We start from the raw sequence: 13,043 nt of genomic DNA, 5'->3' as shown, positions 1-13,043 counted from the left end.
GTGGCCAGCGTGACATCGCTGCTCTGGCCAGAGCCAGAGCCAGAGCCGCACACGGAAACGCCGTTTACCTTCCCGCTGGTAAGCGGTCCCTATTTATCTACTTGCACCCGGAGGACTATAGCCTAAACTTATGAGCAAACAATCCTTTGGTGACATAGTAAAACCAGTTGAGTCCCCCCCACCTTGTTTGCCACAGTGACTAATTTTGTGAATGTTCTGACCTGCCTCTGATATGCACATGCCCAAAACACATCTCACAATCTCTCAAAAATCCTTAAAAAATTGAATCCACCAAGGAGGCATTATAAAATCACCATCTCAACATGTCAGAGGATTCACAAATCCAGTCACTGCAGCAAAAAAAACAAACAAATCCCAACTTTTGGACACTTTACAGCATCAATGACATGTCAAAATGGTTGTGAATTAGAGTGATGCATTCAATATTGTTGTGGTCCATTCTCACTATCATGCATGTCCCTGACTTTCATGTAATCAACTTGAAGGTTATTTGCTACCTCAAAAGAATGCATTCATCCTCTCTCCATTCTGGATTGTTTGGAATGCTTCTGAAGTGATTCAGTATATGAACTGATGGGCATTTTTAAAGAAATAGCTAATGTGCTAAAATAAACCCAATTTGATTTTTAAAGGGAATTTTAACCAGATGAACTGAATTTGTGAACCCGCCACATCTTGATTAAAATAATATTTTTTGCAGGTTTGCAAGATGTGGTGGCCTACATATTCAAAGTGTGTCAGAGCATTCATAGATAATCAACATTTAGAAATGGTACAGGAAGGCGTATAAAAAAAATCACCCGTATTTCCTAACTTCATATACCTAGAGCTGTGTTTCCAGATTTTAGCACACTGGTGTCCTGTGGTAGTTTGTGAATAAGAAGAGTTAATGTCCCTAGTCAATGTCAATAGTGGACCAATGATATACCTCAGCATAAAGCCCCCCCCCAATAAATCTAGATTTAGATATATTCCTGTTCCTCGTTTTTATAATCAATGCAGCAATCCTCAGCTGATTCAGTGAGCTCTCTTACCTGCAGTTGGGCTGGTAGGATTGAGTGGTGTGCTGGGAGAAGGCTCTGAGGAGGTCCGCTTATGTCGAATTGTCAGAGGTGGAGGCAGGATCTTTCTAGGTGCTGTGTCTGCAGGGAGGACTGACCAGCTGGATGGGGGCAGTGGAGGAGGGAAGCTGGGGGCTGACCAAAAAAAGAGAAAAAGTCAGTGATAACACTCTTGTTGAAGGTTGTTGGACTGCAGGTCCCATCAGCCTCTGCCAACATGCCCAGTGGTGAGGTTTGACGGGACTTGTACGTCAACAATGTCTGGACAGCCATGAGTTCTGCACCCATGCCCTAAAAATAAAGGAGCTGGCCAACCATATCTAGGTGCAAAATTTAAGATATATTGTATAGTTTGCATATAAATAGGAGATGCATAACACTGCTCACCATGGCAGTATTTACACTTGAAAGTAGCAATCAGTTACATCTTCTTCACACCCACAGAGGTATGTGAAAGAAAGGATATCAACCTCTGCCTCCCTGTCTTCTAGGTCTCCAAAATCCCCATTAAAATACATTCTTGACTGGAGTGAAAGTGGATATGAATAATGCACCTTTGGCCTTACCACCCTTACACTTTACTCCCCTCCGCCCTGCCCCCCCCCCCCCGCAAAAAAGCTGTAGGGTACACTTTGCACATTGTGGAGAGACAGAAGCCAACATCTCTACTCAGGCAAAATGGGAGTACAGTAATTAGACGGCTCATATGGTACATCAGGGAATTAGCTAACACAGGAATGGTGCAGTTATAGCACTATAATTCTGTAGCTATAAAGGCAGTGATGAAATAGGACATTATCAACGCTGTCTAACCTTTAGGTGCATTGCGCGGTGGCAGCGGTGGGCCTGTACAGGCAGGGGGCGATGTTGCCACAGTGGGTCTAGAGGCAGAAACATGTGGCACAGCGTATAGCTCACGGAGCTTCTCTGGGGATAGTGGACTGGCTCCCTTGGAGAAGTCAGCTGGATTTTTCCATGACTGAGAGGCTGTTCCAGGCAGATTGTAGCAGCTCTGAGGACGATGAAAGCGATCTTTTTTCACTGGACCAAGCTGAAACAAATAAATGTAAACCATGTTAATAGAGAGCAGAATAAAATACTAGAAACCTTACCCAAGAACAGCATTGCTGGATCAGCAGCCCAATTTAATTTAGTATTCTGCTTCCAAGAGCCTCCAGCCACCAGGACGCTTTCAAGAGGTCACAAAGGGCAACAGCAGTTCCCTGTTCTTTGGTATACTACTTCTGTACATGGAAGTTCCAGCTGACAGGATGCACACAATGCATGTAGAATAAATGGATGAAGGGCTTCTCCTTGAGATGTATTCATTTTTTACAATTCCGAGGTCCTTGTTCAAATAAGAACTAATAATTATAGTCAGTGCCTGATCCTGGAAACCAGATGCTTGTCTATTTTGGATCTAAGTTTGAAACACTTAAGTTGTGTGATGGCTTTTTAAATGAACTTTTTCTCTTCAGGCAAGCGCCTCATGGTGAAGACTGAAGCCTTATTCATGTTTAATGCCTAGCATGTGTGCACAGGATTGCAGCCCTATTTTTTATAATAATAATAATAATAATAATAATAATAATAATAATAATAATAATGTAGCTCTCCTTAAAAAAAAAAAGTAATAATTGTAGTCTTGAGCATGATAAAGAGCTTTCCTCTGTGGTGAATAGCTCCCTGCAATCTTTGATTAAAACATGCAGGCCTGTATTCAACTAACTTGTTGCAGAGAAGCAAGTGCAAGGATCCCCACTAATGCAACAGGATACCAACCCCACTCTCCTGTTCCCTCTCCTATGCCCCCCCCCCAAGTCTGTTCCAGATTGTTTGGAGAATCCCTAGAACAGTGAGTGGGAGAGTAAAGGGAAGATTATTTCCTTGTGCAGGCAGAAATCCTTGTGCTAATGGAATGACCTCCTTAGCCCTATGTTGACTACAACCCGTGGGCTGCAGCCTAGCACAAAATCAAGTATGCTGAAATCATTGGCTTTGAGTGGCCTAGGAATACATTGATTAAAATGATTCACATTAATAACCCCAGTAGTGGATCATTCTTGGGATTCTGCCAATTCTATAATTCAATGACTACAGAAATATCCATTCGGTTTTGCCTATTTTCACAAACTCCCTGCTGGAAGAGGCACCCAACTTTAAGCGACCAAATGTGTTTTAGGAAGGTGCTGAGAAATGGGAAGCAATGGGCAGACCTCCAGCTCACAAAACAACTGATCAAAAGTGCTGGGACCTTACCTTCTCATCCAGATCATCATCACTTTCGAACATGTCTTCTTGGCCCAGCCGCCACTCATATTCCACATGAGCTCGCATGTTGAACTGATCATTTTGAGCCTGCAATAGCTGCAAGAGAGATGACACTCACTCTAGTATCTCTTCACATTCTTTCTTATTATAGTTTGGAAAAGTTCCAAAGCAAACTTTAAGTTTGCTGGAGTCCTAACTGCTCTCTTTTGTATTCCAGGGTTCTAGTGGGGAAGTGGAAATTAGTACTGCCGAAGGACAAAAGGTGCTTCCAGCTTAATATGGAGGTTTAATATTGTAAACAGGTCACTGAGATATCACAAATGGGTCATTGTTTTTTTTTTTAGTTTATCAGATTTTCCCTGGAAAAGGTAAATCCAAATTAAAAGAGGAGCAGGTCAGGATGCAGGCTGCCATATTAATGCCAATGATGTTGTGTGGATGCTGCAATATTTTTTTTAAACTTGCGGGCATGATGAGCAGGTATCCCACAATAAATAACCATCTGGAAGCACCCAGAAGAGAAGGGGTAGTTGGGGCTATAATCCCAACACCACAAATTGCCAATAAATTGTTGGTGAATTGGGGCTGTATTTCTGTCACTTCCTTAACTACTCACACAGAAGCATGTTTTTTACTAAAGCAGAAAAAGCTTTTACAAAATGCAAATGAAGAGAAGCCTTGCATATATATATTTTAAATTTCTATACCAGCCTTTATCTGAAGATCACAGGGCGGTTTACAATATAAAAACCCAAAACTATATAACATAATAACAAAAACAATACCCCCTTCCAGTTTAGAAGGCCATAGATTGTTTAATTGGCCAAAGGCCTGGGAGAAGAGGAATATGTCTAACTTGGTGGCTACCGTCTCCCAACTTCTCTCATTTTCATAGGTGAATTCACACAACTGCACTACTTTTACAGGGTATAGTTTTAAAGTGCTAGGTAAACCTGATAACCTTGTTTTCAGCAAAGACCAAGTGAGAGTGTGCACACAAAATAAACAGAGGAGCAATGGGCAATGATAGTTTCATAGTAATTTGAATCTCTTGAAAATACAGAGCACTAGATATTTAATTTTGCCAAGAGCTCAATATTTGGGTATGTCCAGATTCCAGACAAAGGAACATAGGAAGCTACCTTACACCAAGTCAGACCATTCGTACATCTGCCTCAGTATTACCTACACTGACTGGTAGAGGCTCATCTGCATTTCAGACAGAGGCCTCATTCAGTCCAATATGGAGATGCCAGAGTCTGAACCTGGCCCTTTCTAAATACTTCTCAAGCTCATTACTTTCCTATAGTGGCAAAGCTGAAATAAACCTCCCATTTCTTACCAGATTTTCACACACACCGTGACTCATTTGCCCAGCAATATCGAGGGCTGTCTCTCCAGCTTCATTCACTGTTAAGAAATATCAGATGACACCAAATGAGTAATAATGAGAGCAACAGACTAAGCTCTACTGATATCACCATACTTTTAGGAACGGGGGAGAAATTTGATTCAGTTCACATTTAAAGGTGAATCTTTCAAATTGGCACTTTCCAAAAGAATATGGAAACTGAAACATGGCCACCTGTCAAAATTTACATTTATCTGAATTATTTGACTCAGTTCTCCAACTAAATAATTACAAGAATGCATATATTAGGAGGAAATGTGCACAGGGGGAAATGAGGGGAGCTTGCCACAGCAGGAGAGGGGAGACACTGCATGACTCTTCACTATCCTGATTCATCTCTGCCTCGTGATCTCTCTTCTCACACTCACCTGCTTTTGCTTCTGCCTCTGGTTCTTGATTCTCTCTGCCACAGACTTTCTTAACTCACTAAGCCCTGTTGCCCCTTCAGCTTCTGACACCTCCTCCTTCCAGGGCTTCTCCCTCTGACCACTCAGTGTCACCAATCCCTGGGATCTGAGCCTTCGTCCCTTGGTGGGTTCCCCAGCAGGTTCCTACTACCATTCCTCTGTGTCCAACCAGTCTGTGACAAGTAAGGAGTTATTTCCCCTCCTAACTCAAACGGTACTTTTTGTTTGGTAACCACTTACTGATTGTGATGTTGGCTCTGGCCCGTAGAAGGAGTTTTATGCATTCAGGTTTATTGTGAAGGCTGCAGTAATGAAGTGGGGTGTTGCCCTTGGAGGTCTGCTTCACCAGGCTCCCACTGGATGAGAGACAATTATTAGCCAGGCAGATTGTTTCCCATTTATAGAATGCCGTATTTTTCGTCCTATAGGGCGCACCGGCCCATAGGACGCACCTCGGTTTTTTTTTGGGGGGGGATGAATAAAAAAAAAAAATCCCCCCCCCCTCAGCTGCGGCTGCCGCCCCAAGCCTCGCATGCTCGGCGGGACTTCTGGCTTGCGGACACCTGTGCTTCGGGCTGCGGGCGGCCCGGGAGGTCCCAACGGGCGCGCAAGGCTTGCGGACACCCGCCCGAAGCACGGGTCGCCCTCCAGAGGGCTCCCCATGCTTCGGGCTGCAGGCTGCTGCCCGCAAGCCTTGTGAGCCTGCGGGTACTCCCGCCGCCGGGCTTGCAAGGCTTGCAGATAGCTTCCTGAAGCCTGGAGAGCGAGGGGGGTCGGTGCGCACCGATGCCTCTCGCTCTCCAGGCTTCAGCGAAAGCTTGCATTCGCCCCATAGGACGCACACACATTTCCCCTTCATTTCTGGAGGGGAAAAAGTGCGTCCTATGGGGCGAAAAATGCGGTACTTCATTTCTTTGATGGCTTAATTTACCAAGGAGTGGAATCTGTCTACAAATAACTCCCCCTTACTAACATTCACACTCCAGATAAATGTACATTTTTTACAATATATACAGTCAGTGAGTCTAAGCAATACAATAGTAATGCAATGGAGTATGGCTTGAATATGAGGAACAAGTCTTGGGTTATGCAATTAAATACTGCTGAGAACTGGAAGAGGAAGAGAAAGACATGTACCTGGACCTTGCCATTGCAGTGGTACCTTGGGTTACAAATACCTTGGGTTACAAACACTTTGGGTTACAGACTCCGCTAACCTCAGGTTAAGAACTTTACCCCAGGATGAGAACAGAAATTGCACGGCGGCGGTGTGGTGGCAGCGGGAGGCCCCATTAGCTAAAGTGGTACTTCAGGTTAAGAACAGTTTCAGGTTAAGAACGGACCTCCAGAACGAATTAAGTTCGTAACCAGAGGTACCACTGTACAGTAGTACCTTGGGTTACATATGCTTCAGGTTACATACGCTTCAGGTTACAGACTCTGCTAACCCAGAAATAGTACCTTGGGTTAAGAACTTTGCTTCAGGATGAGAACAGAAATCGTGCTCCGGCAGCATGGCGGGAACTGAAGGCCCCATTAGCTAAAGTGGTGCTTCAGTTTAAGAACAGTTTCAGGTTAAGAACAGACCTCCAGAACGAAATAAGTATGTAACCAGAGGTACCACTGTACTGCCACAGCTTCAACAGCAGCAATTGACACCACTTTGTTCTCTCCACCATTTCATTTCCTCATTAGCCGAGGGAGTTAGTGCTGCCATCACCACCCCTCCCAGCTCTTGATAGGTGCCATTACACACACAATATACACACACACACAGCTCATCCAGCTCTCCAAGAATTAAATTCTGTTTTTGTCCGGGGACTCAATCTTCTAATTAACATGACCAAATTAAAATACATGTATATAATTGTCAGCATCATTTTCAGGCCTGGAGACTCAGAAGATAGCACAACAGCATGTAACAAATAGAGAATGCCTTTTGGCACACAACAGGCACAAATTCGCACATGCATGCTCAGCACTGGATGACATGCTCAGCCTCATGATGATTTACATGAAGGAACATGCCATTCTAGTTCAAACACCATAGAGAGAACTTTAATATCTTTTTCAACTCAATGGAGAGAGTGTTTTAAAAAAAGAATGGGGCAGGGAGAGGGGGCTGAAGAAAACTTCAGAAGAGCACAAACAGACAACACTTCTTCAAGTCCAAGTAGCTTCCCTTCCTCCCCAAACAATGCAGATGCCTTTTTGCAAGGAAATGGAGTGTGTGTCTCCCTACTCTCATTCAGGACCTTTCTGTTGTTGTTGCAAAATAAAAAATAAATAAATAATCCCAAAACAAAACCCCTCAATAGTAGGTCTTGCCTCACTTAATTCATCATGAGGCCTAGGGAGTCAGCTTACCTATTCTGCACCAGAAAATCTACAATATGCAAAGATGTTCGGTCACACACTAGAACCGCCAGATGGAGAAGTGTCTCGCCTGGCTCCTTTAAACAAAGAAGAAGAAGACAAAAGTGATTGTGCAACTATGTTTTGCTGCTTTCTTTCCTTACTGATAAGTCCTAGCCACTGTTCTTTAGCATCATGGAAATCACTTCCTGATGGCATTCATATCGCTCTAAAAACTTCAGGGGAAGGCTTAGGCAGGCTCTTAATTGTATTTTTCTATAACCAGTTCCTGGCATAAACTTCAGGCTAAACTACATGCTATGTGTTGTGTATCTATTTTATTAAAATGTTTATATGCTGCAAATTATGCAGGCAACTCAAGACAGTTCAACAGCAATATCCAAAAATATAATCTAAATACCCATTAAATAAATAAAGTACAGTGGATCTGCCATTATTTCTCCCTGACAGGTTTTTTTTTTAAAAAAGGGGGAAGGGAGGCAATACTGTATATGAGATGCAAGAGGCAATGGGAGAAGTACATAGAATACACAGAGGCAAAGGGGAATATGACCTTGGGTGCCAAATGCTGAGTCAAAAATAATGAAGAGGAAACAACTGTGTGCTTTATTATGCAAGCAAAAGGCCTTGGAGAACTAGCCAAATAACTAAAGCAATGCTATTCAGTGACTCAGAATTTATGAATCTCCTTAGTGTATAGCCTAGGCACAAATACCTTCTTACAGGGTTCAATAAAACCTGTTCTGGTTGGACTGTGTGTGCTGCTTTCCTCCTGCAACATTGGTGTTATCTCTGCTAAAGTGTAGGTGTGCTTGTCAGCTCTTTGGGGCAGCAGAAGCCTCACCTGCCTGTACTCCAGAAGGGCCTGGTTTAAATCCACCTTTTCAGCATATGCCTGAAGCAAGATAAATATATCCTTGTCTTTGACAGCATCCTGCAGGTCCTTGAGCCTGGCAGCTGGGCTCTCTGTGATCCTCCGAGCAACATACTTCCTATCAACATACTTGGAGATGATAAAATCCTTCCGGAGAGCCCTGCAATGGTGCAAAGCACAAATTGGAAACCATGGCTCTGATGGGACATTTTGATGCAAAGCCAGCAGAAAAGCCGATGTCAAGAATAGCCTCTAAGTCAACCAGCAGCAGAAGTTCAGAGCTTCAGTCTATGGGTAGAGACTATGGGCTTCACCAGATTACCTATTTATTGAGCATTCATCATGATTTGCTTACACAAAACCTACATGGTATTTAGGCTATGCCTGACCTCTAGTGAGCATTTGTTCTGATTTGTTTGCAGGGTGGTTATACAACAATGCATTCATGTTGAATTTGTCCTGATTTGCTGACACGGCAGTTATAGATCTTCCTGTTTATAATTTGTTCATCCCACATATCTTAGTTCATTTCCCTGTCACTTTCCTAACTGCAAAAATATGTTTTCTTGAACAAACAAAAAATAAATAGATGGAGTCATTGTGACAGACTGCTACGATCCACTTTAACTGTGCAAACCTATATTCCTGAAATGTGCTAGAATTCCTCCTCCAAAACATTGACAGTCTAGAGGCAACCTATTCTTTTCTTTCCCACTCCCTGTTCTGGCTCCCCATCACATTGCTTTTTGCCTCTAATCACAGCTTCGGGTGGGAAGAAGAAAGACATTTTCAGAATTTTTCTCTGTGGAGTGCCAAATGTCACACCTGCAGATCCATAGAGCTAGAGGATCAGAAGGTCATACAGACCGATGGCTCTGGCTTTCTTATCTTAGAAATCTTCAACCCTGTTCTAGTACTCCAAAGTCAAGGTGCTCTTATCACTTGACAAAGCTGGTAAGGACCAGTTTAGGATATGCTTTATATTTTATGTAAAACATCTCACACCTTGCCCTTTCAGAAGCAGAAAATAAATCATTGTTTTAAAGTGTTCTCCGATAAGGGAATTAAGATCAACATATGAAACCTGGCTTCTTTTTCCTTAGCCTAATTATTATTGGCTTGCGGTAACACAGAGACAGGTTTTTTCACTAGTGTCATTGAGAACTAGTGTCATTGAGAAATACAAGAGAGGCCCATCAGTATTGGCATGCTGCCGGTTTTTGAAGTCACACCTGTTTAGACAAGCATTTGTTTGATCTCCTGCTTTAAACCTCCTGCTTTAATTGTTTTAATTGCTGTTTCAGCTCTTTTAATTGTGCTGTTTTAATAGTCTTGTCTTAGGGCTTATCTATACTTAACTGTCCTCTGTGCTTTCTCATCATGGTCCACACTTTAAAACTCTGTGTCTGAGCACTCGTTCTTTCTGCCCTGCGAAAACCTACGTACCCTTGAGTACCCCCCCAGAAAAAAGCATTTACTACTACTACAACTACACAACAAGGTTCCTATGTTTAACAGGGGTTGAGGGCAGGGTAGGCTAAAAAACTACCAGGATTTTACCAGGGATCTTCCTATATACCTGGCTCTCTACATCAAAACAGCAGTGCAGGAAAGTCTGTGTCCAGACAATCTCTAAAGTCCAAGTCCTCAAGTGTTAACCTCATATCCTTATTACACATTCACTCTCTACTAATTTAACCCACATCATTTGTAAGATATTATGTCACAAGTAGCACAAGATATTCCTATAAATTAGTCAGGCAAAATCTACCTATAGTGACACCATGCTGCCTTATTGTCTATCTGCTATCTTCTCCTACATATCTAAGAATGCACTCTAATAACATTGACAGTAGGACCTTGCAAACAGAAAGGTAGGACTTTTGCCTTCGTTCCCTGCTTTTACATTTCTCAACTGGATTATGGACTTGATGAGTCATTGGGTCTGACCAAAGTTTACCAACAAAGTACAAAATATCTATTTTAATAGATTCCATAGTTGCCATCTCTCACAATATAACCACTTAATGCACTGGATTGTAATAAACCCTCTTTGAAAGTTCTTGCCACAATCAATTATAGACAATAAATCAATGGGTGTCACCAAAATTTGTTTTGTTTTGACATTTGGCTTGCGGTGTAATGTCTGACATGTTTGTGTTTTTCCCACTGCCCACTCCCCAACACTCTTTCCCACTCACCAGAATAAAAAAAAGGGAAAAAAACAGAATTAAGATTATTTACATTGCACTATCAGTAGAAGGCTTTAGAGATGCACTGGGAAGATTGGCTTCAACAATGTCATTAAACTGTGTGTTTCCAATATTCTTTGCCAACTGCAAAACAAATAAGATGTAATTTAACACACAACAGGAAATAAAAATATAGCTACGTCAATGCCAAGCATGTGCTTGCCCACAAGCTGCATCCTGGATGGGTCTTATGACAGAGAAAATCAGGTTAGAGTAGGAGAAATGTTGAACTATGGCAACACTTGAGTAGTACCTCTGTGTTATTTATGCCCTGCTTAGCTTAAATGTAAAGGAAGGAGTAAGGAGGAAAGTAACAACAGACACAGACACTGTGTGTGTGTGTGTGTGTGTGTGTGTGTGTGTACACACACTATGCATTTAAAGTACATTTAAACCCCTTGATGCCCCCCAAAGAATCTTGAAAAATGAAGTTTCTCAACGCTGCTGGGAATTGTAGCTTTGTGAGTGGCAAACTACAGTTCCCAAGATTCTCTGAGGGGAAGCTATGTGCTTTAAATGTATGGTCTGGGTTAGCAGGCAAGGTGAAACCATGGTAACACCACAGAATGTGGCAGACTGCAAAATAATTGGGGTAGAGAGGAAAATAGCATAATCACCGAAGGAATGTTGGAACCAAAACAGAGCTTATTAAAGAGGTGAATCAGTTGTACTTGGAAGGGGAAATGCCATCATGAACTTTGAATGGAAGGTGGTTGTAGTAGTGCAGAACACAGTCAGAACACCCTTACCAGAAGCTCTGAGGTTGCCAGTTTGTCCAAGGCTACTGACTGAATACGGGAATGATGGACACCCATCTCTCGGTGAATGCCAGAGCATTCAATGCAAATCAGGATTCCCAAATTAATGGAGAGCCAAGCTGGGTCTGTGCGGAGTAAGCAAGAACAAAACAGGTATTGTCACCTTGCTGAAGGTGATGGACGGTATGGTAAGAAATCTTCACACTTTCACCTCATGGAATGTTCTCAACACCTCTGAGGGCCCTCAAAAATGTCAGTGGAAGGGGTGAACATTTGCTCAGTTCATTATAGAACAATTATCTTCAAAGCTTCAAACACATAAAAATGAAATGAAATAATAGGATGCTTAGTGAAAACTAATGACTTCCTAAAAATCACTGCAACCTCCCCACCCCCCGCCCACATGCCCTGGGTTGCTGTGCGAAAGAGAAACCTGGCGGACAAGCAGCGGCAAAAGAGACCCATCTGCCATGTCCAACAAAGTCTCTTGCCAGGACAATTCCTCCATCCATGATCACATCATGGATGGCAGTGGTCTTATGAATCATTGACCTGGCATTGACCAGACCCTGAGGCAGGGATAGTCCTCAGACAATGACAGTCCTCAATAATGACATGATCTGGTCATAGCATAAGTCCTCATTCTGCTCGTGATCACTGAGATTGGGTATCCCAATGCATCCCCCTTTGTAGAACCTGCCCCAGCCATTCAGGGTCAAAATCGGAAGTAGTTCAGCTGTCTCCTTTTGCACCTGATGCTGAGCAGTCACAGCACATGCTGTTTCCTGGCATGCGCTTTATCTCCTTGATGATAGCTCCGGTCAGGTCGTCCATGCTGCACTCTTCCCTGCCTTGTGCTTGTTTGAATGCCACGTTGAGAGCCTCTTCTTTACTATTGCTGAGGACAGACACCCATCTGCAAGGCAGAAGGAAACTGCTGTCAGATAAACTGAACTTCCTCACCCTTTCAGTCGGCCTAGGCCTCTGTACTGTGGACTGCATGCATGGCTGCAAGTGGAAGTAAATCGAAGCCACAATCTGTAAGGAATCCAAAGTAAATACCTTCCCCATGCATGCCACTTCCTTAAGCAAAGGGATGCAAGGCAACAGATGAGCTTGAAGATGGCACTTCAAACCACACTATGATGTTGTTAGGACACTTTGCTAAGATGGAAGATGCTGGACCCATAAGCAGAGGTCCCACCTGCACCTGGGCCACTATAGCAGGAGACTGCAGTTCCTATCATTCCTGACCACTGACTGTGCTGGATGGGGCTAATGGAAGTTGGTGCCCAACAACATCTAGAGGGCCACAGGTGCCCCATTCCTGCAGCTGGGGGATGCAGGCACACATATATCCTTGTGAGTTCTGTAGGTTTAATGTGATGGAGGTCAGCCTCCCCCTTCAAACTCAGTCTCAGTATATTTTGTTTTGTTTTTTTAAAAGTCTACAGGAAGAATAACAGAACCATGCATAATGTGTAGTTCTGCTCAAAGCCCTGTTAATAGATCAAAAATAAATGATTGGGGCTTTCCCCTAACATGAGAAAACAATAAACATAGGAGAAGTGTCACCTGTTGCACTTTTTCAATCCACACAGGTCTTAAGGGC

General features: G+C 43.0%; 1 protein-coding gene across 6 annotated transcripts in view; it reads right to left on the bottom strand.

Annotated features, from left to right (window-relative positions):
• LOC307217565 (arf-GAP with SH3 domain, ANK repeat and PH domain-containing protein 1-like) overlaps positions 1–13,043 on the bottom strand; it is a 34,356-nt gene that overhangs the window by 6,240 nt on the left and 15,073 nt on the right. For all 6 annotated transcript variants that reach the window (XM_079979015.1, XM_079979017.1, XM_079979016.1 and 3 more), the window contains 10 exons: positions 12,184–12,347; positions 11,423–11,556; positions 10,666–10,757; positions 8,392–8,581; positions 7,539–7,624; positions 5,412–5,527; positions 4,696–4,763; positions 3,342–3,449; positions 1,896–2,133; positions 1,056–1,217 (listed from right to left, as the gene is read on the bottom strand). In XM_079979015.1, the coding sequence (XP_079835141.1) occupies positions 1,056–1,217; positions 1,896–2,133; positions 3,342–3,449; positions 4,696–4,763; positions 5,412–5,527; positions 7,539–7,624; positions 8,392–8,581; positions 10,666–10,757; positions 11,423–11,556; positions 12,184–12,347 (1,358 nt within the window). The remainder of the gene's footprint in view (positions 1–1,055; positions 1,218–1,895; positions 2,134–3,341; positions 3,450–4,695; positions 4,764–5,411; positions 5,528–7,538; positions 7,625–8,391; positions 8,582–10,665; positions 10,758–11,422; positions 11,557–12,183; positions 12,348–13,043) is intronic.

Source organism: Podarcis cretensis (assembly GCF_951804945.1).
Source record: "Podarcis cretensis genome assembly, chromosome: 6".
Classification (NCBI taxonomy): Eukaryota; Metazoa; Chordata; class Lepidosauria; order Squamata; family Lacertidae; genus Podarcis; species Podarcis cretensis.
Note: the sequence above shows the minus strand (reverse complement) of the source record. Positions and strands in the feature narration are given on the sequence as shown.